The sequence below is a fragment of the Lobosporangium transversale genome (genome assembly GCF_002105155.1).
Source record: "Lobosporangium transversale strain NRRL 3116 chromosome Unknown BCR41scaffold_17, whole genome shotgun sequence".
NCBI lineage: Eukaryota > Fungi > Mortierellomycota > Mortierellomycetes > Mortierellales > Mortierellaceae > Lobosporangium > Lobosporangium transversale.
Window position 1 is genome coordinate 557,761 of NW_019028995.1, and position 26,434 is coordinate 584,194.

At 42.6% G+C, this 26,434-nt stretch overlaps 9 protein-coding genes across 9 annotated transcripts; 5 read left to right on the plus strand and 4 right to left on the minus strand.

The window, feature by feature from the left end:
- The first annotated feature begins 2,124 nt into the window (after window positions 1-2,124).
- On the plus strand, window positions 2,125-3,622 carry BCR41DRAFT_353162 (hypothetical protein). Its single transcript, XM_022024086.1, has 6 exons — window positions 2,125-2,352; window positions 2,405-2,641; window positions 2,734-2,848; window positions 2,908-3,034; window positions 3,093-3,242; window positions 3,327-3,622. Exons 1-6 carry the CDS (start codon window positions 2,151-2,153, stop codon window positions 3,594-3,596), a joined length of 1,101 nt encoding a protein of 366 aa, XP_021881710.1. The 5' UTR covers window positions 2,125-2,150; the 3' UTR covers window positions 3,597-3,622.
- Window positions 3,623-3,795: 173 nt separating this feature from the next.
- BCR41DRAFT_386336 (inositol monophosphatase) lies at window positions 3,796-5,524 on the plus strand. Its single transcript, XM_022027779.1, has 5 exons — window positions 3,796-4,037; window positions 4,168-4,272; window positions 4,401-4,485; window positions 4,575-4,924; window positions 5,001-5,524. Exons 1-5 carry the CDS (start codon window positions 3,814-3,816, stop codon window positions 5,230-5,232), a joined length of 996 nt encoding a protein of 331 aa, XP_021881711.1. The 5' UTR covers window positions 3,796-3,813; the 3' UTR covers window positions 5,233-5,524.
- Window positions 5,525-5,624: 100 nt separating this feature from the next.
- Window positions 5,625-10,377, minus strand: BCR41DRAFT_56041 (hypothetical protein). Its single transcript, XM_022030907.1, has 3 exons — window positions 7,762-10,377; window positions 5,917-7,650; window positions 5,625-5,664 (listed from the first exon to the last, which is right to left on the minus strand). Exons 1-2 carry the CDS (start codon window positions 10,168-10,170, stop codon window positions 6,037-6,039), a joined length of 4,023 nt encoding a protein of 1,340 aa, XP_021881712.1. The 5' UTR covers window positions 10,171-10,377; the 3' UTR covers window positions 5,625-5,664; window positions 5,917-6,036.
- Window positions 10,378-10,846: 469 nt separating this feature from the next.
- BCR41DRAFT_305333 (Homeodomain-like protein) lies at window positions 10,847-11,077 on the minus strand (the record flags this gene model as incomplete). Its single annotated transcript, XM_022020787.1, has 1 exon — window positions 10,847-11,077. A coding segment is annotated over one exon (231 nt), but the record flags the coding sequence as incomplete, so codon positions are not given.
- Window positions 11,078-14,876: 3,799 nt separating this feature from the next.
- Window positions 14,877-17,663, plus strand: BCR41DRAFT_336226 (hypothetical protein; the record flags this gene model as incomplete). Its single annotated transcript, XM_022022023.1, has 8 exons — window positions 14,877-15,123; window positions 15,265-15,299; window positions 15,434-15,503; window positions 15,618-15,802; window positions 15,884-15,956; window positions 16,031-16,541; window positions 16,662-17,125; window positions 17,288-17,663. Exons 1-8 carry the CDS (start codon window positions 14,990-14,992, stop codon window positions 17,661-17,663), a joined length of 1,848 nt encoding a protein of 615 aa, XP_021881714.1. The 5' UTR covers window positions 14,877-14,989.
- Window positions 17,664-17,723: 60 nt separating this feature from the next.
- BCR41DRAFT_353168 (hypothetical protein) lies at window positions 17,724-18,862 on the minus strand. Its single transcript, XM_022024087.1, has 4 exons — window positions 18,618-18,862; window positions 18,195-18,519; window positions 17,895-18,082; window positions 17,724-17,790 (listed from the first exon to the last, which is right to left on the minus strand). Exons 1-4 carry the CDS (start codon window positions 18,676-18,678, stop codon window positions 17,738-17,740), a joined length of 627 nt encoding a protein of 208 aa, XP_021881715.1. The 5' UTR covers window positions 18,679-18,862; the 3' UTR covers window positions 17,724-17,737.
- A 961-nt stretch (window positions 18,863-19,823) lies between these two features.
- On the plus strand, window positions 19,824-20,567 carry BCR41DRAFT_56122 (hypothetical protein). Its single transcript, XM_022030908.1, has 2 exons — window positions 19,824-19,893; window positions 20,008-20,567. Exons 1-2 carry the CDS (start codon window positions 19,885-19,887, stop codon window positions 20,335-20,337), a joined length of 339 nt encoding a protein of 112 aa, XP_021881716.1. The 5' UTR covers window positions 19,824-19,884; the 3' UTR covers window positions 20,338-20,567.
- A 1,466-nt stretch (window positions 20,568-22,033) lies between these two features.
- Window positions 22,034-23,475, minus strand: BCR41DRAFT_56129 (hypothetical protein). Its single transcript, XM_022030909.1, has 4 exons — window positions 23,381-23,475; window positions 22,615-23,254; window positions 22,432-22,502; window positions 22,034-22,324 (listed from the first exon to the last, which is right to left on the minus strand). The coding sequence occupies exons 2-4, from the start codon at window positions 23,168-23,170 to the stop codon at window positions 22,145-22,147; spliced, it is 807 nt and encodes a 268-aa protein (XP_021881717.1). The 5' UTR covers window positions 23,171-23,254; window positions 23,381-23,475; the 3' UTR covers window positions 22,034-22,144.
- Window positions 23,476-24,806: 1,331 nt separating this feature from the next.
- On the plus strand, window positions 24,807-26,394 carry BCR41DRAFT_386341 (hypothetical protein). The gene is made up of 5 exons (XM_022027780.1): window positions 24,807-24,842; window positions 25,299-25,490; window positions 25,575-25,730; window positions 25,811-25,972; window positions 26,100-26,394. The coding sequence occupies exons 1-5, from the start codon at window positions 24,840-24,842 to the stop codon at window positions 26,382-26,384; spliced, it is 798 nt and encodes a 265-aa protein (XP_021881718.1). The 5' UTR covers window positions 24,807-24,839; the 3' UTR covers window positions 26,385-26,394.
- Window positions 26,395-26,434: the final 40 nt, after the last annotated feature.

A 26,434-nucleotide genomic window follows, 5' to 3' on the forward strand; every position in this document is an offset into this window, starting at 1 on the left:
CATCCTTTTATACCTTTGTCGCTCTTTTCTTTTTCTTTTTCATTTCTTTTCATCGCCACCATTTTTCCTTTTTTCTTTCTCCTTCGCTTAGATATTGACCATGGGGCTGAAGTCCTTCTTCAAACTGGTTGCGGCTCGCGGGGTTTTACCTTCGGAAACTGACGTGGGCACTTTCTTGGCGGCAAATCCTGACCATTCTGTTCATTTAGATCTCCTCGGTACGTTCTATTACGACATCCTCCGCAGAGTCGTCCATGCAAAGATGAAAAACGAAACCATCATTGATGTAGGAAGGTCCCTGGCACTCGAGATAAAGGATCTTTTCACAACGGACAACCTGACTATACATGTTGATGGGGAACCTTGTACTGAGAAAGAAAAAGCAAGGACAGAACGGCAAGCCATAAGACAAAAAAATATGGACGCTTTGGAGAACAATATGAGCACCTTCGAGAGAAATTCTCGGAGTGGGGTATGGACTCGTCCTCAAGTCATGAGGCGCATCCAGAAGGGTCTTCGAGAAGTCCACACCCTGAGCGTCCAGGACAAGGATCAGCTGGCAACAGGCCTTAGTTCTGTCTTCGATGTCTGTCTGTGTGCATATGAAGCGGACCCATGCATAGGGTGCCATGATGAGGAGAATGATAGGATCGTGATATCCCAAGACTCTGATTTTTTTGCGTACGAACGAGTCTGCTTCCTAGTGCGACCCCTTCCACACCGTAGACGGAAGTTTGGGGTTTACGACGTAGACAACGTTATCCAAGCACTAAGACTGCCAACACACGCGCATCTGGTGTTATTCTGTGCCATCGCAGGCAATGACTACTCAAGGAACCTCGAGACGTTAGGCCCGGTTAATAATCTTCGATTAGTTCGAAAGGTTGCGTGGAACAAGACCTACAATAAAATACTTCAAGATTACCTCGGGGAAGCTAATAAGGTGTTGGGAAGGAACGTAGCCTCTGAGGAAGGCCGTTTCAGTGTAGCTCTCCGCATTTTTACTTCCGGCCATCAAACGTCGGCCCAAGCGTTACCATCGAACAATGAGTTCGATAACTTCAAGCAGCGTCTACTCAATGGAAAGGATCTTCGCCATAGAATGGCTCAGCAAAGGCGAGCGCAGCGCCGCAGAACGTAAGAAAGCTCAAGCTATAGTTTTGGCCTTGAAACCATACGTCCCCAATACTAATCGTTAGTCCCTTTCTTGGATAATGTAGAGACACACCATCATTCTATATAGCGAAAGGGTCACATAGGAACCAGTTCCGGCCCATCTTTTCTGACAAGGCGAGCATATTGAATGGGCGCACAGTTGATATCAGTAACTGCCGTCAGCACGATAGGCCGGGCCTTAAGCATCCACCACGTCGGAAAAAGGCAAAAAAGAAGCAACAGAAAAAACAAAAGCGGAAGCATAAAGGCAAGAAGCCTCACAGGGCTAAAAAAGAAGGTGCACCAATTAGGAACTTGAAGGATGCTACGAAGGATGATCACAGCTACAGCAGTAAGTACCCTATCAAGGCCTTAACAATTGGGTCCCTTAAGGCCTCCATGGCAAGGAAAGGCGAACTGGACGCAGATGAAAGGGATAGTATTGTAAGCCAGACCCGAGGGGCAGTTGTTGTCCTCAACCGACTACGCCGCTATGCATACTGGGCGATTGCCTTGGACATTGAGAGGATTATGCGGTTACCAGGGGCAGCAAGGTCGAGGAAAAAGGCACTGGACGAGGCCTTGGATAGCAATGACTACTCCTTCCGTCTCGCCACCCTTCTTTTAAGTGGTCAAGGTGGCCCCAATTCAGCTTACGCGAGGACAAAAAAACAAGGAAAGGCGTAGAAACGCCCCATTACCTCCTCGCTTATGAACATTTCAAGGCCATCACTGAACTTTCCCCAATAAAGGAAATAGACATCACATTGGGGGACGTGCAAGGCTTTGATCCCAAAAAGATCTCATTTCCAAGAGCGTCAGAGCTACTAATGGGCCAAGTACAGATATCATTAAGGCAGCACTACAGGAACGCAATGGTATAGCTTGTGTAGGGTATTTTCATGTATATTCTGCAATCAAATGCTCTTTATTCAGACTCTTTTTTTTTTTTTTTTTTTTTTTTCTAGTTTAATGTCGAGAAAACAAACGAAGATATGAGCGACATTGAGTTTTTTTTGCGGGAGAACAAAAAAGTGAAAAAATACTCAGACTTTCCTACGTCCTCCTGGTCACCCAGGTATGTGTATCTGTCTGAACACGCCCTAGTTGACGTCCTCTGGGCGAACGAAGATACCAAGCAGCTGCTGGAGCGTATTCTGCCTCTCGACAATCCTTCCAAGACTGCAATGTTTGAGTGTACAGGGAGCAAAAGGGGTTTTGATTCAGGCTCTCTTTTGTGACATTGGAGGCGATCGCATGATTCTTGGATATCGAGACAAAGTATCCCTGCAGTCACAGGACAAAGATCTAACTCGGTTCAAACTCAAAGGAACGATTTCTACCAACGGTCTAGTTCTGAATCTACTTGCCTATGACACAACCCAGACGAAGAAACAGCAGCAGTCTGACGTAGATGAAGAAGACCCCAGCCAAGAACTGGAGCTTTCTCAGGGATTTCTCAGCACGACGTGTTCAAAGGCAGCCGGTGAAGACCTGACAGATGAAAACTTAGCAAACATAAACTGGAAGAGGAGCTCCAAACTGCTTGAAAACGTTGAGCTCACATTCAACAACCAGGGCGGTGCCCATCCGCAAACACCACAACTATCGTCGGATGCGATCCTGGTATTGTTAACGCCTTTACGTTTTCCTCCCTGTATCCTCACAACCCTAACTTGCGGCAAACGGTAAGGTGAGAAGCAGGTTCTTGTACCTCCCCGTCCTCCGCTTCAATCACCTATTGAACAAAAGGAAGCGTGAAAAAGGAATGATTGAGGTTGAGAGCGCCATCCCTGTGTTTGGAAGGGATACGTACAATGAGTACTTTCAATGGATGAACGAGGAGTCCCAGACACAGATAGGATCAAAGAATTTGGATGTGCTTCAAGAGTTCTACGAGTCCAGATGGCACCTGAAAAAAATGGGACCTACGAAAGGCTCAACGAGCTACGTTCGACTACGTGGTACAGCGAGTGTTGAAGATGCTCGGGGAAAAAGGAGTACTTGTCGTCGGCCTAGGGTCCTTTGAAAGTAGTAAAGGAGTTCCCAGCAAGCACACTGCTATAACGAGACATCTTGTCACACAGGTATGGCTTTTTTTAAAAAAGTAAGAAAAGCTGGAAAGCCATAGAACCTTTGCTAATAAACGACTGACCATTTGAAACGCTTAGGTCAAAGCACGAGGACACTTCGCTGTAGGAGTGCACGAATTTTACACCAGCGCCCGCTGTCCCCGACCCCTCTGTGATAGCTTTTTAGAGACGGTGTATCCTCGCTCTAAATATTGCCGGACATGTAAGGTATTCTTCGACCGTGACGCAGTAGGGGCGGAAAACATCGCAAAAATCGGTCTTGCTCAAATTGAGAGGCAAGAGAGGCCTGCAAAGTACAAGCCCACGGAAGAGTCGCCTGCTCCGGCTGCAAAGCGCGCACGACGCTAGACACAAGTATTTGGGTGCCGGCACACCCACAAAAAATTTGTAAGTTCTGTTTATTTTCGTCTCCTGTATCCTCTCTAATCTTTTGCCCCTGAATTTCTGGACTAACTTTAAAAACCGTACAGATCAACAGATACAGAATACATGTGTCGTCTACGTGTCGTGAGATTTTTTTTTTTTTTTTTTTTTTTCCTTTCTTCTCTACAAAACCATCACCATCATGAACTATACGACAGCTGATCTCGACAATTACTTGGAGTTCGCCATTCACCTTGCCAAGTTGGCAGGCCCTGTCATCCTTGAAGGATTCAATTCGCGTTTCACGCCAGAGCGCACCGAGCATCTTGTCAAGGTGGGCAACACAGCGGACCTGGTCACACTGTGGGACCAAAGGGTCGAGAAATTGGTCCGCGCTGAAATTACAGAAAAGATGAAGACTCACTCGTAAGCCGTCTCCTTTTGCTTAACAACTTAAAGGATAATACAGCCTAGAAAGGAATGTTTTCAAAATCAAAAGCTTTACAACTTGGTAATCTCAAATCGAACGCCTTTTTTTATATAATTAAAACTACAGATTTATTGGTGAGGAAACTGTTGCTGCAGGCGAGAATTGCAGCTTGACCGATGCTCCTACTTGGATCGTTGATCCTATTGATGGTACCACTAATTTTGTACATGGGTAAGGAACAAAAAAAAAAAAGCTCACTTGAACATATCATACATTTAGGCTATTTATGAGTTTTACGCTCGTTTTTAGAACTTACAGAACATTTTCTTCTTTTTTCGTGGTTGGCTGTGTCCTTTCAGATTCCCTTTTGTCGCAATCTCGATCGGCTTGGCCATCAACAAGGAGCCAGTTGTAGGAGTTATTTATAATCCTATTTTGAATCAAGTAAAGTAACGTTTTTTTTTTTTTTTTTTGTATTTTCGTAATCATAACATGTCCAATGTCTTACTTTTGCCCTTCTTACTTTTTTATAGTTGTTCACAGCTGCAAAGGGTCAAGGAGCGTATCTTTCCAAGATTGATGAGAACCCCCGTACACAAGGTCGACGCCTACCTCTGTCGTACCCTTACCCTCCGCCACCACTCCCTTCACTTTCCGTGGCTTTGATCGCAGGTGAATACGGATCAGAGCGCAAAACTGAAATCATTGATTCAAAGGTCAAATCTTTGCGTAATCTCTCTGCAAAAGATCCTTCGGATCTGGCGCCTGGTCGCGCAGTGGGACATGCTCACGGTATTCGCTGTCTAGGCAGTGCAGCTATGGACATGATGACTATTGCCCAAGGACAGATGGACGTGTACTGGGAGATTGGATGCTGGGAGTGGTAAGTCATAAAAAATAAAAATAAAAATAAAAATAAAAAAAAGAACGCTGACTCATTACTTAATTCAACTTATTAGGGACGTATGTGCTGGAATCATTATTGTTCGCGAGGCTGGTGGTATCGTGGTAGATGGGTGCGGTCGGGAGGTATCTGATGGCCAGCTTTTGACGGGTCGTCGATTCTTAGTTGTCCGCGGATGCTGTGGTGAAGATGGCGACACCTCTCCTGAGGCTTCATACAAAGCTCAACAGAAAATTATACAAGAAGTTTGGTCCATTGTTGAAGACCTTGAGTTACCTCGCAAGTAAAACTTAAATCTTTTACATGCAACATTATCAAAAAAGTATTTAGAGCGGTTCAAATCTTTTATTTCATTATTTCAAAGCATATAAAAGCTACAGAAAAAAAAAAGAAAAAAAAAGGTTGATGTCGATGATGATGGATCCAATCAGTTTAGTCAAAGTTATGACCATTACGAACGTCGCGGAAGAGACTAAAGCCTCGACGGGGACGCCGTTGAGATAAGAGGTACCAGAAATAGTAAAGAGAAAGCATCATCTTGGATCCATTATACCATCATGCCCATCATTCATTTGCCTTTTTTTTTTTTTTTTTTTTTTTCATCCTTTTGGGGAAAACATACATGCAACAACCAATAGTTTAAAAATCACCACAAAAAAAAAAAAAAAAAAAAAAACTCGGGATACAGCCCAATGTACTTTATTTCCTATTTACGAAAACTGATCGACAAAAAAAAAAAAAAAAAAAATGAAATTAGTTTGATTAATCAAAAAGTAGATCGCTCATTGCAAGATCATTCAAGAATCGTTTTTTCGTAAGAGTAAGTCAGGGTTAAAAAGCTCTGTCAAAAATGCTCCACATGGTCTTTCAGGTGAAGAAATTCGTTGTTTATATAACATCATTCATACTCGTAACGGATAAAAAAGAATACAAAGGGGATTAGGAGGGGAAAGAGGGGGAAAAAAACTTACCATAAGGGCTAGGATGTTGAGTGGAAAGGAATAAAAAAAAGAAAATAAACACCAAGCTTTCTTTTATCTTTCTAAAATGTGGCTTATTTATTGTGCCACCCACATAAGGGGCATTTAATATTACTCCATTACAGAATCTGAGGACTCTGCCAATCTTTCCCCCTTCAGCTGTTCCTGCCGTTGTTGCAATCGTTGGTGCTCCAGGATAAACATTCGATGTTTATATTCTTCAAGAGCTCTAGAGTCCTTAGGAGGTGATATGGTTGATACTCCGGTCACTTGGTGATTGAATGTTGCTTCCATCGGAAAAGGTGGAAGGATCGCGTGTGCTGGCAGCTGCTGTATATTCTCGTGCGGAAAGTGAGCTTTCTGACATGATTTATTGAGGGATTGGGCGTCTTCCGGCCGCTGCAACTGCTGTAGCTGCTGGCACTGCTCCTCCTGTGATACTGCAAAGCGGTTAATAGCCGTATGCCCCGGACCTCCCATGATGCATTCTTGCACGTCAGGAGTTGGTGTTGAAAACGAATCATGGCACTCCATCTGTTGTGTTTTCAGATTAAGCATCGATGTATTTATAGCACTCCGATCTGGTGAAGGCAGTGGCTGAGCTGGATTCAGCGATGGTAAAGACTGCAACAACGTTGGTAGCCCAAAAGAAGATACCCACGCTAGCGACGTATGCGATTGTTGAACGTAATGTTGCTGTTGATACAGCTCTTGTATCTGCTGTTCAGTAGAAGGTCCACACCTAGACTGGAAAGGATGACTGGGCAATGGCACGGGAGGGGATATTGGCGGAAGTAGATCGAGATGTGACTGCTGCTGTCGCTTTCGATTTTGTTGTGAATGTGCAATAGCTTGGTGCGCTTGCGACCGTATATCATCACCAATAGGAAATAATGTGGGGTAAGGCCCTTCAGAATGCCTGCGCAACGTCGATGGCGCCCCGTTTTCTTCAAACCTTGTCAAAACCTCTCGTGTGTTTTGTTGCCACATAAGCGAATCCAGACTATGAGCACGTATCAGCGAGGGTGCTTCATGCACTTGGCTGACCAAGACCATATCCATGGCAGAAGGAGCTGGAATTGAGGCAGCTGATGGAGATTGTTCTGGGCTTGGAAGGTGACCACACTCCGTAGCAGATGTGTTGATAGTGTGTCTTACAAGGGTTATGGATGGCATTGTTGCAGTACAGATACACGTTTGAGGTCGTGTTGGATTATTGTTACTCTGCGCTGTCGATACTAACGGTGATGGTGATTGAGATGAAGGGGAAGTAGCTGAGGCGTCTGATAGCCTGTAAGCTGTGGAAGGCATGGTAATGATTGCCTTTGAGTCATCTAAAGATAGCGTTGATGTTTGCGGTGGGGTGATGGCTGTAGCTTGCAATGGTGCAGATGATGAGGCGCCAGGGCCATTGTTAGATGTCGATGCGTCGAGCGGGTGTAATGACTGCGACAATGGGAGCTCTAAACCCTTCAGATGTACGGCGGCGTCTTCAGGACAATCCAATGGGCCTAAGGCTGCTGCCCGTTGCCATTGTTGTTGATACTGAGAACCCTGCTGCTGCTGCTGTTGCTGCTGTTGCTGCTGTTGTGGGTTGCCAACCATAGGATTCCATAGCGATGACGCGTAGCTAACCTGCGGGGTTGAGTCTTGTTGCAATAAGACGGTATCCGCAAGGTTCTTCGGGACACTCCCTGGTTCTGAATAACGTCTAATCATAGTTTGCTAATAAAAAAGACACGGCATTCATATGATGAAATTCAGTGAATGGATGCGAAAAAAAGTAAAAAAAAAAAAAAAAAAAAAAAAAAACTAGTAAGATGGGGGAAGACCTACGTTGTGTGAGAATATAGGCTGTGAAAGCCGAGGGCCTGGTCTCTGAGCATTAGCCCCTGGAATAGCCCTTGACCATGCAGCATGCTCTATTTGATGCTGAAGCTGCGCTAACATTCTTGGTGTTTGTATTTGTGGTAGTGGAAAAGAATCTGATAACAGAGGATGGTGGTGCAGTGGTTGTTGTTGCTGTTGCATCTGTTCTGAGGACCGTGCGCTACGCAAACTAGATGAGGCTCCTCGATCAGCCTTAGAGCTGTCTATCCTATTTCCAGTGGCCTCCCTAGGAGCAGCAGCGCCCATTTCTGATTGATAGATATGTAGATCTTGCCTTGAAAGGGATAATGAATACCTATCAGGGAATGCGAGCTCCAAGGACGTCGATGGCCCTTGTATTGTAGACGGAGTCACTAATATTTGTTGGTGATGATGAATTTCACTCATCATCTCAGCAGTGAGGCCGTCAGGCGGCATAGATTGACCAGGAATGAGTAGATCGGGGCTGACATGTTGAACTGGATTACGCGTGTCGGCGTCAAGGGAAGTATACATTTGTTGATTTTGCTGCAGCGGATGAGCACTATCATGCAGTTGGTTTAACTGGTGCTGTTCCTGGAACTGGTGTGGTTGATAAGAAGCTACCATGCTTCCTTGTGCTTGTAATACAGGTTGCTGTAGGCGTCCAAATGCAGGGCTTTGTGATTGAAAATAGATTTGGCCTTGAAATTGAGCCAACTTTTGACCTTCTGAGGCCATTAGTGCAACGTTAGTCTGAGAACTATTGTGCACGCAAGAGGAATGTGCTGTACTAATCTGCAGATCCTTACTGAAGCACTCAATGAAATCGGGCGGGCAAGAGTTACGGCGAGCTGCAGATTGTGATTGTTGCCCGTCCTCAACCCTATTTGCCTTCTCTTCTCCCACTGAAAAGGATGTAGCATGGTTTTGTACTAGACACATTTGCATATCACTGCTATCATTGTAATTGCCTGTGTTGCCGGTGCAGGGTCGTTCGGAGACAGGCACATCGAAAGACACTGGCAATGACTGTGCATGAATGTTATGTAAGTCTTGCGTTTTCGCCGCCCCGTGTCCCTGATTGCTGAATAAGGCTGCCTGCATGGTTTTGGCTTCAGCCAGGCTAAATTCTAGATTACTGTCCCACTGGTGCCGTGAATGTCTACCGGCATTGTTAAACATCTGATTTATATAGCGCTCCTTCTGCTGGCCTCGCTGGTGCTGAAAGTCATCGTTTCCACTTAAAGAGTATGTTTGGGACGTAGATTGTTCCAAATCAAACTGAACACGCGCCCCTGGGTGGGATCTGCCCTTGGCTGTCTTCAGAGATGAACGCCTGCGTCCCTTGGCGTCAATTGGCGGTACAACCTCGTCTGGGTTGGAAGCTGAGTTCATTGGCTCGGAAGCGGCCCCTCTACCGATACCTAGGATATCATATTCTTGCTGTTTGGTGCTTCCTGTTCGTTTCAAATACGGGTGGCTCCGAGAAGGGCCAGCTGAAGCCAAAGCAGCAGCCACCTCAAGTGCGCGTCTAGAGTTACTTTGATGCTCGCCTTGCAGTGACTGTTGGAGCATATGGCTGTTGTTTGTGCAACTTTCCACTGAATTTGCATTGCTTTCGGGCCTCAAGGGCTGTATTAGCTGCTTGGAACTAGGAACCGTCTCCATTTTGGGAGGTAGCATCGATGAATCCCTGGTATTTGGCGACAAAGCTGGTATATAATCTATTTGGGGAGCAGCCATAGTGTGTGTAATGTCCCTAGTAAGACCAAATTGGGTAGTGGTTTGTTTCGAAGATGCCTCAGCAACAGTTGTACTAATAATGGCTTTGCCAGTACTACTCCTTCTTCGCCTGCGAATAGCTCCGGTCGTCCCCTGAAGTCCCACATCGTGTGGAGGTAGGCTGTGAATGTCTGCTGAGGGCATGACTTCCAGCCTTTCGGCGCTTTGGTTCGGGTGAAGTTCGTTTGTGGCATGAATAGAAATCTGACGTGGTAATGGATATGTTCGAGCACTCGCATATGAACACGACTGTGTCTGTTTTCGCTCAACGAGCATCTCACCCGGGCTACTAACTTTGTGGCCCTTGTTCGGCGTTAATTCCTCTGATGAGATAGAATGGAGGCTCATGCACTGCATCTCGGGATCGGCATGAAGCTGTGAGGACGTATCAAGGCGCGAGAGCTGAGGGCCTTGTGTTGGAAAAATAGAACAACACGCACTCATTTCATTCAAGTCGGATGCCTCATTGTCTTTGAGCGAAGCTGGCATAGACATGCGACGGATCAAGCCCGACATTGGTGGTCGCCGAGAATTTGAGCTGAAGGGTTGATTAGTTGGTGGAGCATGTGGTACTATGCTGTGATGTGACCTATTATCTATAAATAGTGTCATGGCTGCATCAGATTGCCGCTCGAATATAAGCAAGGAAGCTTTGGCACATTATCGCCTCGTCTGTTTGGCAGTTACCTAGGTTCAGGGACAGAGCATCGTGTGAGTCCTCCACCTTGAGATGGATGGCAGCTGGCGTAATGCGACAGTCGTCCCTGCTATGTAACGGCAAGCTGTCTTGCATTACTGAAGCAGTTTCACGTTGTGGCTCGAGCACTGGTGGCAATGGAGGTTTCTTACCGAGCACTTGATCACATTGCGCGACTCGTTTCCATGTTGATAGTGGGGTCCAGAGCCTTTCATCTTCCGAGCATCCAGCTTGATCTGAACCCCTAGTCAAAGTCAATTCTTTGCTCTGCTGAATGAATATAAGCGAAGGATTTGCAACAGCTGATAAGCTTGTCCGCACATGGCCGCTTACGGGAGTGTCGAGATTTTTGAATGATTCATCCTTTCTATGGATTGCGGTAGAGCTACCTTCTGTTGTCTCTTGGGCTTGATTGGATGAACTGAGTGGTGATTTTGGTGATGGCAGTTCATCCATCTGAATACTATTGGAACGATCTTGAGCATTAGACACATTTTGTAAGATGATGCCCTTCTCAGTGCCATTCTTTTTCTTGAGGGTATTGCTATTAGCAATGGTGGCTGTAATGGTGCCGGCAATAACGTTGGCCTGCTTATTTTTTGCTCTCCTATTCTGGAACCAAACCTGGATCCCTCGTGGACTCATGGATAGTCTTTGAGCAAGATGTCGGCGGGTGCTAGCATCTGGTTTCGGATTTTCAATAAAAGCCTTTTCTAGAATCTTGAACTGGCTCTTAGAGGTCCGTCGCCGCCGCTTGACCTCATGTGGATTGTAGAAGGCAGTTCGAAGTTCACCATGTAGAGACTGATTTTCGATCTCCATAGACTTTGTCATGCTTTTGAGCTGTCAAGTACCAGTACCAAAACTTTATTGTAGTAGAATGATCCTTGAGCAATCCTGGTTACACTAGACAGGAAAGTTTCCAAAGGAAAGTGATCTGTGTGAATAGTTATCACAGACACTCTGACAGGCGTTCTGAGATACAGGTCGCTCAATAGGAGCAGATACGCAGCTCTGACAATGATATAAAAAAACCCGCCAGACCGAGAGAGGGAAAATACAGATGAGGTGATAATAATCAGCCCACTGAACGAACTAACGAGATATGAAAAATGATGAAAAAGATAAAAACAACAAAAGCAATGCTCTCCAATGCTATAGTGGATTTAGACGTGTCTGTTAGCAAGAGACAAAAGAGTGAATGAATGGTACTTGAACAACAAAAAAGGACGATGGTAAGGATGTGGAAGAAAGAGAATGGAGAGCGAGAGAGAGGGAGGAGGGTGAAGGAAAGGGAAAAAGAGGAAGAGCGCTACGGTGAAAGAGGACAGAGTACCCACTTGTGTTTTTGGATGCTATGGAACGTGCTTGCATGATCTGAATGTCTGTGTTAATAAAATTGAGTGATTGAGCATTGAGCGGCCATAAGAGGAGGTGCAACCAGTTGTTCAATCTATCAACCCATATATGCGTATTATTATCTTTCTGTTAGTCTGTTTATTTGTTTGTGTGTTGGTCTAAATGTCAAGAATATATTCTCTTTTCTTTCACACAGACACAAACACTCGTTCTCACAGCCATTGCAGGGAGTACAAAATATGCATGCTGCTTCCGAAAGTCAAGTCTGAATTTTGTGTGTGTGGGATACATTTAAGAAAGAGACAAATTGCAAACATGGCATTGGCCACTGGAAGAAAAAGAAAAAAAAAAAAAAAAGCGATGCCAGCCGCAGTACAATAGATGAATGTGGTTATGATGTGGTGCTTGGCCTGAACTGAGCCAGGGCATGTATTCAGCCCATAAAGGAGATTTGAAACAACAAACGGTAAATGGATATCATGACTTACAAGAGTTTCTGGAACTTGATCCCAAGAACAACCTTCAGGGCACTAAGTGTCACAGTGCTTGAGGCGAAGTCCGTGAGCAGATTGTGAAACAAGAAATCAAAGTGAATCGCAAATTACAATTACAATGGTCAGTTGAAAAAAAAAAAAAAAAAAAAAAAAAAAAGGCAAGAAAGGAAAGGAAAGGAAAGGAAAGGAAAATAATGAGGCCAAAAGATTGTAAGAAATAGAAAAGAAGGCCATCGAAGTTGCGTTTTGTGAGCAAAGAATGTGCCACAAGAACAATAGTAGGCATCAAACCATCATACACAATAAATGTGGAAAATATATACATATACCATCGAATGAATGGAAGAGAGTGGTACTGAAAAAAAAACTCCCCGGTTCCGTTGAATTCCTTCAAGGCAAATGAATGGTCAATGTGCTTTGTTATTTGGCACGAGCGAGGAGTTCCAGCGTTTCCAGCAATGTGGATGAAAGAGAGATGCGCGATAGGGAGCATAAACAGCGATCCAGGGGTAAGATGAGAAAGAGACATTAATCGGGAACACGCGTGATTCTGGGTAACTGCCTGAACAGTTTTCATTGATTTCAAGGTTGATTGTTGTGCAAAAAAAAAAAAAAAAAAAAAAGAGAGAGAGAACACACAGGACAAGGGGCTTTAGAGGAAGAAACTTATTTTTCCTGTATTCCTATATGCTTGTTTTCCTGTGTCCCTATGTCTGATTGGTCTGCAGCCCATTTCTTTTTTCAAAAAGAGGACAGGTGTCCTAACCCCTTCCTGTGGTTCTCGTTCCGGCTGTTACAGTAGCACACTTTTTTTTGTGGCCCATGCAAAAAACAAATGTCAACAGACACACATGGACGCCCTGACATCTTTGATACTCGTTTGAATTTGCATGGCTCTCTCCCATCAAACCAAATCACAGCCTCGTTCCTTAAAACAGTCTTTTTTGATAGCCATGTCGCTAATACTATTGATATTGCTTGTCATCGTCGCCGATGTTGAGAGATGGATTGACCGATAGATTTGTGGGAAATCCATGAACAAAGGATAGTTATTGTCGTCTGAAATTATGTTACTAATAAGAGTAATGAAACTCTAATGTGAACGGGCCAAGTCGAAAAAATGGGTGGAGTTATATTGGTTCACTGTTTTCCCTGAATACAAAGGCCTATTTTTTCTTTTTTTCCCATGACATTGCTGCAACATGCATAATGGCCCCTCCTGGTCGACATGTGAAAGGGTTTTCTTTTATTGGCAAACCATTGATGTGGAGTGGAAAATAGAGTATAGCAGTATTTAAAAAAAAAAAAAAAAAAAAAAAAAAAGAGGGCGGGGGACAGGAGATTGTAAAGATGTCTATGGCTTCGCACACGAACAAGAGCCGAGGAAATGAACAAAGAGTGCAGGGGAAACAAAAAAGAGAGATGACTGACCATTCATTTCGCTCTAATCCGTCTTCCTGAAAACTTGTTTTGTTCGTCTTCAGTACCCGCGCCTTCAAGTTGGTCACTGTTCTTGAATGAAGAATTAGATTTGGAAGGCCCAAATGTTCAACTGTTCTCCTCACCACAAAGTGACTTTTCCCCATACTCGTCTTCATTCGCCTCTAGACAAGCATTAAAGTCTATAAAACGCACGATATAAACTCGCTCTATGCTCATGAAAGCATGCTTAATATGGAAAGCTTACAGCTGGAACCGTAATCCCACTAGACACCAGGCAAAATGGGCATTGCGATCTTCAAATGACATCAAGCCATGCAGGATACTGAGTACCATGCAGCCATCCTACAAGTTCTCATGGCGCTTAGTTCGGCCATTTATCAACAGTTACTTCAGCAGTCACTTGTGGTATGCATTGCTACATCTGTAATCCCATAACACACTTTGAACAAACCGTCATGAAAAGTGATAGATATTCCGTCAACACCTTAAAGATGAAGACCCTGTTAACCTGCTGACTTATCATATCTGCGATATAAGTGTCTCTGGCACCAGATAATCGGACACTCCACAAAACATGCGCACAGTCTCATAACTGTTAGCTGCTTCGCAAATCCAAGCCCTGCAATCTTGATACTACTTTGGGCATCAAATGTAACGCTGCAGTAGTAATAAACAGATAGGATAAAATGTCTGAAAGCGATGAAAACGATCCAGTACGAAGTGAGCTATGATACGAATAGCATGATAGCTGTTGGCATTGAGCAAAGCAAGACTTCTTTGATCATCTTGGATGAACTTGATTTGTTTTATGTTCAGTGAAAGCGATCGTCTCTCTGGAGAAAAGTGGTGGAAATTAGCGGCGACTAATGATGGACTTAGGAAGATCGAGAATGCAAAGTGAAGTGTTGAGTATGATGAAAGTGCGTACTGATATGTCTGATTCTTTATGCAGATACAGACGAAGCCGGCCACAGAGCTTGTATCACACTGACCGTCATTGCCAACTCAGATACTTTTCAATCATAACGTGCTTTTACTTCATTAATATGAATAAGCTTCAAGGAGTAAAGGAACAATACGTGGTTTTAGGGCATGTTCTTAGTTAATCAGCCTGTAAAGAAGTAAAGTTATTTTGGTGCTTGACGCGACAATGCTCGAATGAAAGCCCAACTCCTGTGGCACACCATGTGTATATTCGAATGCCAGGAACTGGGTGTCTAAAAATTGAAAGTCGGTTCGGTCGGCAGAATTCTATTTATTAGCGTTTGTTAATCCAAATGCCATTGTTGTTCATTCATTCATTCATTCATTCATTCATTCATTCATTCATTCATTCATTCATTCATTCATTCATCCATTCATTCATCCTCGTTCCCCTCAAGCACTCTACTTCCTTAAAACACCTCAAAACAACATATATAAGTAATTAAGCGGCATCATGCTCTTTGCTACTGCAGACACAGGCTTTAAGCAGGATGTTCCAGAAGTCCGGAACACTTTTCTAGAGGACCCAGTTATGGTGTCTATCCTGGAGAGATACTTACCCAAAGACATATTGAACGAGATTACTCCGTGAGTGTTTATGGCATATGCTGTATCATTAACTCAATGATTTACAGTGCGTGCGTTTTTTTCCTAATATTACCTTTTTTTCCTAATATTACCTTTTTACCAAAAAAAAAAAAAAAAAAAAAAAAAAAAATCAATTTAAAGAGATCTTATTAACATTTGTGAATGGGCCAACACTGGTGAGTTTGCCCGCACTGTTTTACTTGTTTCTCCACAAAATTGTTGGACACGCGCTAGGATAAGGTTGTACTCCACAACTTTTCATATATTTAAATGTCTTTCTATATTGCAACATTTTCTTTGATTTGTATAGAGGGGGTAACACTCACTATCCGGATGGAGGGAGACCAACCAAGACTTCGTCAATATGACTCTTGGTGCAGGTACATCCATTGATTATATCATTCCTGCTATTCTTATTTTATTTACTCTTCTATCAGCTATTCTTTTTGGACTTTATTGATGTAGCTTGTTGATGCTCTGGTTCATTGCTTTAGACGTGTCGACGAGCTCTTGGTTACGGAGGCTTGGATCAAACAAAAAGAAATTGCGGCTCGTGAAGGAGTCGTTGCAATCGCGTATGAGCGCGTATATGGCCAATATTCTCGAATTTACCAGATGGCCAAACTGATGCTATGGACATCTGGCGCCGGTCTTTACAGCTGTCCCATCGCCATGACTGGTAAGGATGTTAATGCAAAAGAAAAAAAAATGAAGTATGTTATTCTATTGAGTGATTGACCTTGATCGCCTTTTTTGGTAGACGGTTGCGCACGTGTCATTGAGGTTAATGGGACTCAGGAGATGAAAGATCAAGTTTTTACACGTCTGATTAGGTAATATTTGTAAAAACCTAACATCATATATCTTTAGTGAATATTATCGACTTACCTTTTCTTTTTTCTCACAGCCGCGACCCTAAGATATTCATCACTAGCGGGCAGTGGATGACGGAACGTCCAGGAGGAAGCGATGTCGGGCGCACAGAAACTCAGGCAGTTTGGGACGAAAAACGTCAACGTTGGTCTATTTCCGGCTTTAAATGGTTTTCCAGTGCTACTGATGCGGATGTGACCATGCTCCTCGCTCGTACTCATGATCCTAAAGCTGCAGACGGGACTTCCTCTATGCGTAGCGGAAGTAAAGGCCTATCACTATACCTTGCTAATGTCCGGAATGAGGATGGTAAACTGAATGGTGTTCGTATTCATCGGTTGAAAGACAAAGTCGGGACTAAGGCCTTGCCTACTGCTGAGCTGGAGTTAGATGGTATGGTTGCTCAACAAGTCGGTGATATGTATCGTGGCGTCAAAAACATTTCTGCCATTTTGAATATCACCCGTATCTATTGCGGCATGGGTTGCGCTGCTGCCATGCAGAGATTCGTATTAATGGCCAAAGAATATGCGCGTCGACGAGAGGTATTTCATCGCTTTTTTAAAGAAAAGAAAAGCAAAGTGTACAAAATGTACATGCCATATCCTGAATTAGCAATCATCTTCAATACTGAAGAGTGTTTTGATCAACAATTCTATTCCTAGGTCTTTGGTGCTCTATTGAAGGATCAACCATTGCATTTGGCCACATTGGCTAGTATGGAGATGCAATATCGTGCCACTATCCAGTTTGTCTTTTATTGTGTCGCGATGCTGGGTCGCAATGAATCACTTGACAACAACCTTCCACAAGTCAAGGAACGTGATATTCCGCTCCTGCGTCTCTTAACTCCTATTTTGAAAGTCTGGGCTGCCAAGAATGCGTTTGCAATGTCTCAGGAGGCAATGGAGTGTTTTGGTGGCCAAGGCTATATGGAGGAAACGGGTCTCGGACGTGCCATGAGAGATATCTTGGTAAATACGATTTGGGAAGGAACTACCAACGTCCTTTCGCTGGATGTTCTTCGTGTAATGGCTGAAACGGGAGGTGATGCTTTAAAACTTTACACAGAGGTAACAGTCATTGTAAAAAAAAAAAAAAAAAAAAAAAAAAAAAAACTTACTAAATCGTAATAATGTAGTAAACCTTTCTTCTAAGGCTTATTAATTCCCATCCTCTGTTTTATATGCGTTGTTTTGTGAATCTCGCCTCCATAGACGGTCCGAAGCATTATCCTCCCCTTGAAGGAACAGTCTTTATGGGCAAAGTCGGCACAAAGTCTCGAGTCTAGCCTCCAGTTGATCTCTAATCACTTTACAACCTATGCAACACTGGAAACGCGCAATTTGCTTGAAGCCTCAGCACGCGGCTTGACGTTTGCAATGGCCGATGTCATCTCTGGCGCACTGTTATGTCAGCATGCTCTTTGGTCTGAGGACAGAGCAAGAGCAGATAGGCTCAACAAACTTGCCTCAAAGGAGGCAGATATTGACCGTATCACTGCTCAGAGGTGGTGCGAGGGCTTGGATCAAAAACTCAAGTATCAGATTGTAGTCTTATGTCATGAAACTAGATATGAGGATGATAAGATGATGTTATTTGGATTGAGTGACGCTAGGGCCTCTCAAAGATCCAATGTTCCTTCAGCTTTTACTCCCAGATTATAATTCTGTTTTTTTTTTTTTTTTTTTTTTTTGAATAAAAGTTGTTATTTGTATAACTATTTATTCATTGCAACAACCTAATCTCTTCTTCTTCCTGGTGGTGGAGGGGGTGGAAGTAATGGAGGAAGTTCTATTTTAAAATCCAAATGAAAAGAAAATATACAGTTCAGGATCATGACGCCCAACATAGCACTGGAACATTCATACATAAAACAATTTTGATTCATCACTCACCACCATCTTGATTAGTTGCTGCAGTTCTTGGTGGTCGATTACGACGCGCTGATGATCCAGATCCAGCCCCTGAGCCGCCAGCGATTGTTAAGCTCAACGTTTGTCCTTCTTTAAGCGAAAAATCCAATCTTGGTTGCTGTGCTCCAGACTTTTTCAATTCTTCTGCTTTCTCCTCAGCTCTTAGTTGTCTGTTAATCCAGGAAGAAGGAGAGAAAGGTTAATTTATAATAGAAAGTGTCCTCGCACGGCATTGATACCCTATTGAATACTAATAATTCCACAAGGAGTGAGTCGCCTTACTTGAAATGATCTTGGAGTGCCACGTTAAAATCAAAAGCCTCACTACGATCTAAGAATCCGAGGCCAATGAATGCGTGTCGTCCTTGGTCCTCAATCCTCAAGACAAAGTAGCGACTTGAATCTGTGACACTTTCTACACAGCCCTTATTTTCCTCATAGGGACACGTGGCAAACAATTCCCCGGTTTTCCCGTCCTCTAGCCGGATAAAACACTTTTTACCCTGAGTAATGATGCGAAGACGTCCTTTCCAGAGAGGATCTCCTTCGAGATTCCATTCTTGAGCTTTATAACCACGGCTAGAAGATAATGGAGGGATCTTGTAAACTAAATATGTTCATGAAGGAACAATAGGTTTTTTTAAAAATAAGCGAGGAAGAACAAGCCCAAATTTGGTTTCACGCTAAAATATCAATAAAAGAGACCATAACATTCTCGGATCACTAAAAGGACGGATTCGTATTCCTGATTGTCAAATACAGACATTTGTGTATTATTTAGAGAGAAGGGTTTATTGCCTTGAAGGATGAAGGAATTAACAGAAAAAGATCAGTGATGCAGAGATGATGAAGCATGGCGCGCCACGTTTCACAACTATCGAAAAGTATGTGAGAAGAGCTCGCAGTCACTGGGCGCAATGGCTTAAATTCATCGCCATCGCGATCATGATTCTCGGTCACCTAGACCATGGTTGACCCATTTTTGTCACGCGTCTAACGTAGTCCAAACATAGCTTTTCCTGTAAAAAAAAAAAAAAAAAAAAAAAAAAAGCAACATGGAATATATTGAATTCCACGTTGGAAAGGTAGACCTTGAGTACCAGTCACGGTGGTCAGGGTTTATGGAATATTGGATACAACGATTCTGCCGTTTGTGCAGTAATAACTGTTTACTGTCTATGGTCTCTAGGCATTTTGTAGAAAATGAACCCCATGATCTCGAGAATCCTTGTTATCGAAAAAAAAAAAAAAAAAAAAAAAAAAAAAAGTCTCTGCTCAAGGACCATCATGATTGTTGCAGTTTGAGTAACACATTCGCAAGATAAACATTTACAAGCATTCTCTGTTCACAGATTGGCACTAAAAAAAAAGACCATTTTATTGTCATCAACCATGTGATCCGTGCGCTGTTTTCTGGACAGACCGAACATCAATGCAGTCTTTACGCCATTTTTTCTTTTTTGCGGACTATTTCCAGCAATTCTTGGCAAGACAAAGTCTTTTGATGATGAAGATTCTTTTCAGCTCCCTTGGTTTCAGTCTTTCTAAGGATGCTTTGGATGCTTTCTCAACGAACGCATGTTAGGTCTCGTGGTCAACTTTACTGTGCGTAATGTTTGGAGGCTACGACAAGGGAAATCTTTTCCTTACTGGAGCTTCGTTGTTCCGTAGGTTTTTAGAAATGATTTGGGACGCTCAAATTTTGGCCACTGTGCGTCATGTCCATAGTTTGTTTGGATTACAACTCAGAAACTGAGTGCTTTAAGCACACATCGAGCACGAGGGATTTTTTTTAATCCCTCCCCCCATTCAATAAAACACACGACCCCATCGATACCTTAATAGCGATCATGATTAAAGAGGCGCAATACCCCATCTCCTTCGATTTTTTTTTTTTTTTTTTTTCACACTTTTTGTTCTGATCTACCATCTCAATTACGTCCTATTCCAGCACGCTTTCCCTACTGTACCTATGTCTGAAGTAACTACTCTTTTAGCATGGCTGATACCATTGCTTGTCATTGTCATAGCCTTTATTGCCTGGCGCATTTATGTTTATCAGACCCGCGGTCCCATTTTGCCTTCGTACCTCCAGCGTAATATCTTTGCTCGTACACGGAGTTTCCTTCCAAGGACACTTTCAATTGGATCAAATAAGGATGTTGCAACCACTGTCGCTCCTACAGCCCCTATCAGGAATGAGACCAATATAGACATGTCAGGTCAACAGCAACCAATGACATCGGTGTCATCCAGTCAGCCACTTAATTCTCAGTCGTTCGCTCCTTTAGCGCATGAGAAGGAAAATGTGCCTGTCACTCCAGGCACTTTGACTGATTCAACTCCTTCTGGCCAAGCAATACCCAATGAGTCCTCTAGAGCACCTCCTTCTCCAGCGATTGAAAGACTGCTAAGCATGAAGTAGATCGCAACTAATTCTTTGAACACACGTTCTCTATTTGTACTTAATGATATCTTTATATAGTGCATATGATTGCACGCGTCGCAAAACTTTTGTACAATTAAAACATTACACTTAGTTAAACAACCATCTATCTCTCATACTCTCTCTCAAACTCTAAAGTTGTTTGCTCCCGCCCAGAACCTCCTTGTAAGGTCCATGATCCGCTCTCGATTTGGAACGTTATCTAACGTTCCCTTTTTTTTAACTGCAGTTTGTATATCTCATAGACCTTTAAGTCACATGTCAGCAGGGGCTCCTGCTGGTACAAACAACGGAAAGGTTAAATGATTCAAAGATAACTTGATAGATTTTACGCCTTTCATTCAAAGGAACCTAATCAAGACATTATTCACTCACGCGACTTAAACACATTATAAGTTTAATGGCCTCCTCCACCAAACAGACTTCCTAAAACTAGAGATGACGCAGACGGCGGAGCTGTCTTTTTACGTAACGAGGCAACCTCGGCCGGCGAAAGCTGCAGAACTGTTGTAAGGACTGGGAGCAAAGGCTCGCGATCATTGGTTTCAAGGAATTTGAGGACAATGTTCTTAAGATAATCAACACTAAGATTCTGTCGTCTTTCTGCCCTATCGAGGTTACGAATTTCCTCCTTTAGAACCTATCAAGTATCAAAAAATCAAAACGCTTTAGCTCAACCGGATGCAAAAGAAAACAAGATATCGATATCTGACTCAAAACCTTTGAACAACTGTTGTACATATGGGAAAAGATTCAAGTAAACAGAATACATATACCTTCTCTTGATCAAGTAGTCGTTGATGATTTGCTTCGCTCTCATTCAGTAATTCAGTCAAGTGCTGAAGCTTGATCTGGTATTCTCTTTCCTTCGTAGTAGACATTGGAGTTGTTGCTCCAAGGCCTGCTGTGGTATCACTAAATGGAGATCTATCCACTAAGGGCTTTGCGGCCAAGAGATCCGATAGCGTTGCTACAAGAGGGTAATGCCAACACGTAGTCTTAGCATGGTCACCAAAAAAAAAAAAAAAAAAAAAAAATAGTATTTATACTATTTAAAACATCATGGCGTAATGATCTCAACGTACAGTATACTGGTGCCCTCTCTGCTGGAAGAGAAAGAGATGACGAAGCTCTAGATATGGGTGATTCCTGCTCATTAAGCGAGAATGAAGACCGTGGACCAAATGCTGTTGAAATCAAGAGCTGTTGTCCTTGACTTTTACCATCTTGCTCAACGTTGGGCGATGTAACTACGCTGGCATCATTGCTGTTGGTACCATTATTGCCTATTTCAGGATTGCTAACAAGGTCCCTCAGCGTCTGGATCTCCTGTTTTGCGGCCGTCAGCTCATCGCTCTGTCGATCAATGATCCTATGTAGCTCTGCGTTCTCTTCTTCTTTCTTGGTGAGACGCTCCTCAATATATTTTGTATTGCCACCTATTTCTTGCCTCAAGCTCTGTGTTTCTACTGCTCTGAGCTCTTGCAAAGAGGCGAGGCGCGATTCAGCGGCTTCGCGTTCCAGTTGCGCATCCTTAAGTGACCGCTCTAGATCCTTCAATTGACGTGCATGCTGGCGTTCTTGACGACGACTTATCTCAATGGACGACTCTAAGCTGGCTATCTGATCCAGAACTACTTGTAGTTCATTCTCCTGTGCTAATCTTCGTCCCTCTGACTCTTGAAGTTCTTTTGCAATCGATCTGAAAAGTCCAGGTAATTTTTTATGCGCATATCAGTTGTCTGTTCCACATATACTCCCTAATAGTCAATAGTCGTAAACTCTCTTACCTGTTGTCTTTTGTAAGATTGTCCAACTGCTCCTGCAATTCTTTCAATCTGCCTACATCATCTGTCTGGACGGATTCACGTTGTTGTTGAAGTAATAAATTTGCTCGCTGCTTGTACTGCTGATACTCCGTTTTGAGCTTCTCAAGCTGTGTATTCACTTGGCGATTTTTACTCTCCTGGTAGTTATTTTTATATTTATTTTTTAAAAAAAAGCATCAGAGATAGTAGAGAATCCTATGGTGATTAATTATCAACTCTCACCTTTTTTATTTTTTCTTCTTACCATTTGCTGCAATTTTATTGCAGCCACTTCTGATTGGCTCTTAAGTTCTGCCTCTAATTCCTGGATCGCCTCTGTTTTGACAAGCAATGTAATAAATCATTAGCTTTAGAATGCTATAATAGCAAGACATTGCATTCATTTGGCAGTTTGGCAAATAACATGCTCTACTTTGTCAACACGTACGGGTTTGCTCCACGGTTTGGGATTCTGAAGACTGCTGGTTCTCCAATTTAGTTTTCAGTTCTGCAATTTCTTCGTCTTTCGCTGCTATTGATTGTCGATATTCATTCAGATTCTTGTTGGCAGCCGCAAAGATCGCCTTCATCTTTTTCATCTTCTCGTCATGATCTGACTTTTGTTTGCTTAGTTCGGCAGTTCGTTGGCCCAGTTCGTTTTGTAACTGCTCACATTGCTTTGTTTTAGCTTCAAGCTGTTGCATCAGATCTTTGAGCGCTTCATCCAACGCATCTGTACCTGATGAATTAGCCTGTAAAACAACTACGTCACCTGCCTGCTCTCCTCCTGTCTGTTTGAGTGTGAAAGAAGCTGCATCTGACACCTTTTTCCTCGGTAGGTCCTTCTCTTCAGTTTGATCAATTGAAACTACACCAAGCGGGTCTTCTAATCTAGTAGTTATCGGTGATGAGTGTCCTTCCATCACATTAAAGGAATCCTTCTCTCCATCTAGTTTGGGTGATAGAAACTCCCCTGTAGCCTTTTCTTCAAGAGATGCCCTCATTGCTTTAATAACCTGCCTAGCCTCTTGCAGCTCTTCATTTAACGCCTCATTTTCTTCCTTGAGCTGTTCTGCTGCCTTTTCGATCTGTTTCAGATAAAAATAACATGATTAGTATGATAGAATGCCATCAGTTTTCGTTTATAGTCCAATGGATTGTTTACCCTTTGGTGAGAAGTACAGAACCGTGTTCCTTATTCCATAGACACTTGCCTCGGATTTTTCCTGATTGGTTTTCTGAAGCAACTTTTGAAATGTTTCAATGTCATTGTGTGCTTCATCCAATTGCGAAGCAAGTTGTGCGTTACTAGAGTGTGGACTGGGAATGTTTGAGATTAAATTCAAATTAGTATTGAGATTTTGATATTATCGCTTCAACCCATAAAACCTATGGTAGCCCATACTTTGGCGCGTTTGACCTCGTATTTGGGTTCTTTGGCTAAATAATAGTGAGTATAGATATTTAGTGTATATAAATGTGTTGTAGGTATGCAAAAGCAGTAGTTCTCTTTAAAGAAATTGCTACTATTATAAATTTTATTATTGAGCTTGCCTTCCGTGCTGGGTTGCCAGCTAAATTTTGTTGCTGTTGCTGAACCGCCAAGGGTGAACCAGGTGGGCGCCTGTTTGTTGCAGGTGACCCTGGTCGGGCTTCCAAGGCTTCACTGGCCAAGGCTGCAAATGAGGACTCGGAAGCCTTTTTAAGCAGCGTATTGAACATGGGTAAGAGATGGCAGAGACCGAGTCCCGAGAGACAAGCGAGGGTGGATGGGTTCTAACAGAAACGTTGCTGTAGACGGAGGATGCAATAAAGATGATGGAGAAAGACTGATGCTCATGCATTTCAATCCATCAAATTTGCGTGTCACATGTCTGTGCGCATGTATTTATTGAGGAATGTCGTCCCAATCAAATCTTTCGCACGGACGACATTGTTAATCGAAGTTGAATGCTTTGGAACTCATAGCGACGCTTTGAAGTATAAGTGGAGTGGTTAAACCATGATCAATTTGATATGCTAAATCTTTATTTAATTGAGGACCATATTTTGCACCATTTTGTCTGAGTGAGGGCTGAACAAGATCCCATATTACATTTAGCATTAAACAGACATTGTGGCTCAACGTAAAGACAACGCCTATCTCGCTTCCGATTCTTTATATTATTATTGTTTGTCTTGGAGCTATTGAAAACACAAAACAAAAAGCGAATCAATTCCAGTTCACACTTAGAGGGGTTGGCATTTATGATCTGTCCGGTAATGTCGACAAGTGTTATCCTTTTCCTCTCTCACTTCTTTTCTTCACTTAGTTTTCTCATCCATCTGACACACGTTGTTTTTGAATTTCCGTTCCCTTTTTATTTATTTTATTAACATTTTTGCCTCGGCTCTTCCGCGCTACACACCCACACACGCACTCTTTTAAATATTTCATACATACAGCTTAATAGATACCGATCTCAGACAACTTTTCTATTTCAAAGGATTTTTTTTTTTAAAAAAAAAAAAAAAAAGATGTACTCATCACGGTGCAGGATGAATATGAAGACGCGTCCTTTGTTAATCGAGTATTCATGTGAATCTATGGAACGGTTACGACAAGAGAAGTTGTATGAGCTACCTTCAAGGACACTGCAATGGTGCTTTGCCCCATTAGTATTTGTTATAACTATGGCATGTAAAACGCTCTTTCTCGCCACCATACTGTGTCCGAGCTTGAAAACATCTGTCATTCTTCGTGTTAATACATCATTTTTGAGCGCTTGCGACATGGCTGTTTTTTCGCCCATCATATCAGAGGCAGGAATTAAACGAATATTTGGGTGATATATAAAGTTGGGGAATCCACCTTTCTTTAACTATTCTTTTCGATACAATTCTTCAGAGAGGGGGAAAAAAAGCTTCTTGACCAGAGAGATCAAAAGTACACCGCGTGAACTGATTGAAAATGTGTATCATTGACATTGCTGATATAATGCTCTCCATTCCATTCACAAGAACACTCTTGACTTTTTTACTTTCCTTCAACGCACTTTTTTAATTTTTATTTTTATTTTTATTTTTTGCTTTTTGTCTTACATTCCTTTCCCGCAAGCTCTAACCTCTAAAAGAAAACTTTCCACTTATTAGATCCCAGCATTGGTTTTGTTAACCCAGATTCTGCAGACCCAGAAGCAAAATATCAAAGCAATGCATCCTCATGATATAATTCTGATTCCAACACTCTCAATCGGCGTTGACCTCATGAGTATTGGTGTCGTCCTAGTCTCCATCATGGGCCTCTGTGGTATTGCCAAAGGGTGCACTCGACTCATGAATCTTGTAAGTAAAGTCAAGTGCAATTGTCCAAGATAACAACACAGATATCTTTCTTTCGCTTAACTTTAATGCCCCTGCTTTATTTAGTACTTTGTGTTGGTGTTGTGCTTCATTGCCATTCAAGTTGGCCATGCTACTATCAGCTTTATGTCAGGGTCTCCTTGGGTCGAGGAAACATTAGAGAATTCATGGGATAAAGCTTACGATATGGATAAGGGTACTATTTGGGATCTTCAAAGAGAGGTAAAAGTGGAGACAAGAGCATTTTAAAAGATTTGACATGTGTCCACTTTACTGATTACATGGATTGAAAACCTTGTTAGTTTCACTGCCAAGGCTTCCGTACACAGGAGGATCGTGCAGTCAGGATGATGTTACAAGAATCAGATTCTCACTTGTCGCCATGTCTTGAGATTTTACAGAGACACTTTGGCCACCGGCTTCGAGGCCTTAGTCTCTATATCCTCTGCATACGTTTAATACAAGTAAAGGGCAGTTGATACATGATGCAAACTTTCAAAAAAAAAAAAAAAAAAAAAAAAAAGCGCTTGACTATAGTAATTATAATCTGATACTGATATAGAATTCTATTTTATTTCTTCTTATATCTAGTTCACAGGTGTTTTCTTGTTGTCTATTCTCTTCAAGTATCTGACTGTCTTGGAGCAAACTGAGGAGAATGAACAAAGCCAACAGACAGACGAGGAGTCGCGGTTCTTTAAGAACGAGAAACAATTTGAGGATGAGGGCTCGGGAGTTTCCTTGATGGCAGAGGTGAATACGGATGGGGGACTACCACAATACACAGCTGAGGATACCTATGATGGACAGTACGGATACCATGATTTGCCAGAATATGTCGAGGACGAGTACGAGCCTACTGTCTACATCTTATAGAACTTAAAACCAGTAGGAAAACGTGACTAAATTACGGATATTAAAAATTG

Bases quoted from the DNA above. Each gene is read 5' to 3' on its own strand.
- BCR41DRAFT_353162 (XM_022024086.1), top strand. From the start codon at position 2,151: ATGAGCGACATTGAGTTTTTTTTGCGGGAGAACAAAAAAGTGAAAAAA. The intron at 2,849-2,907 runs GTGAGAAGCAGG...ATTGAACAAAAG, and splicing joins AACTTGCGGCAAACGGTAAG to GAAGCGTGAAAAAGGAATGA. The intron at 3,035-3,092 runs GTGCTTCAAGAG...GACCTACGAAAG, and splicing joins TAGGATCAAAGAATTTGGAT to GCTCAACGAGCTACGTTCGA.
- BCR41DRAFT_386336 (XM_022027779.1), top strand. From the start codon at position 3,814: ATGAACTATACGACAGCTGATCTCGACAATTACTTGGAGTTCGCCATT. The intron at 4,273-4,400 runs GTAAGGAACAAA...GTGTCCTTTCAG, and splicing joins ACCACTAATTTTGTACATGG to ATTCCCTTTTGTCGCAATCT. The intron at 4,925-5,000 runs GTAAGTCATAAA...TCAACTTATTAG, and splicing joins GAGATTGGATGCTGGGAGTG to GGACGTATGTGCTGGAATCA.
- BCR41DRAFT_56041 (XM_022030907.1), bottom strand. From the start codon at position 10,170: ATGACACTATTTATAGATAATAGGTCACATCACAGCATAGTACCACAT. The intron at 7,651-7,761 runs GTAGGTCTTCCC...CTTTTTTATTAG, and splicing joins AGCCTATATTCTCACACAAC to CAAACTATGATTAGACGTTA.
- BCR41DRAFT_353168 (XM_022024087.1), bottom strand. From the start codon at position 18,678: ATGTCTGTATTTGACAATCAGGAATACGAATCCGTCCTTTTAGTGATC. The intron at 18,520-18,617 runs GTCTCTTTTATT...GAACATATTTAG, and splicing joins AGTGATCCGAGAATGTTATG to TTTACAAGATCCCTCCATTA. The intron at 17,791-17,894 runs GTGAGTGATGAA...ATTTTAAAATAG, and splicing joins AGCAACTAATCAAGATGGTG to AACTTCCTCCATTACTTCCA.
- BCR41DRAFT_56129 (XM_022030909.1), bottom strand. From the start codon at position 23,170: ATGAGGGCATCTCTTGAAGAAAAGGCTACAGGGGAGTTTCTATCACCC. The intron at 22,503-22,614 runs GTACGTGTTGAC...TTGTCAAAACAG, and splicing joins CCAAACCGTGGAGCAAACCC to AGGCGATCCAGGAATTAGAG. The intron at 22,325-22,431 runs GTAAGAAGAAAA...AATAACTACCAG, and splicing joins CAATAAAATTGCAGCAAATG to GAGAGTAAAAATCGCCAAGT.
- BCR41DRAFT_386341 (XM_022027780.1), top strand. The intron at 25,491-25,574 runs GTAAGTAAAGTC...TGCTTTATTTAG, and splicing joins GCACTCGACTCATGAATCTT to TACTTTGTGTTGGTGTTGTG. The intron at 25,731-25,810 runs GTAAAAGTGGAG...AAACCTTGTTAG, and splicing joins TTTGGGATCTTCAAAGAGAG to TTTCACTGCCAAGGCTTCCG.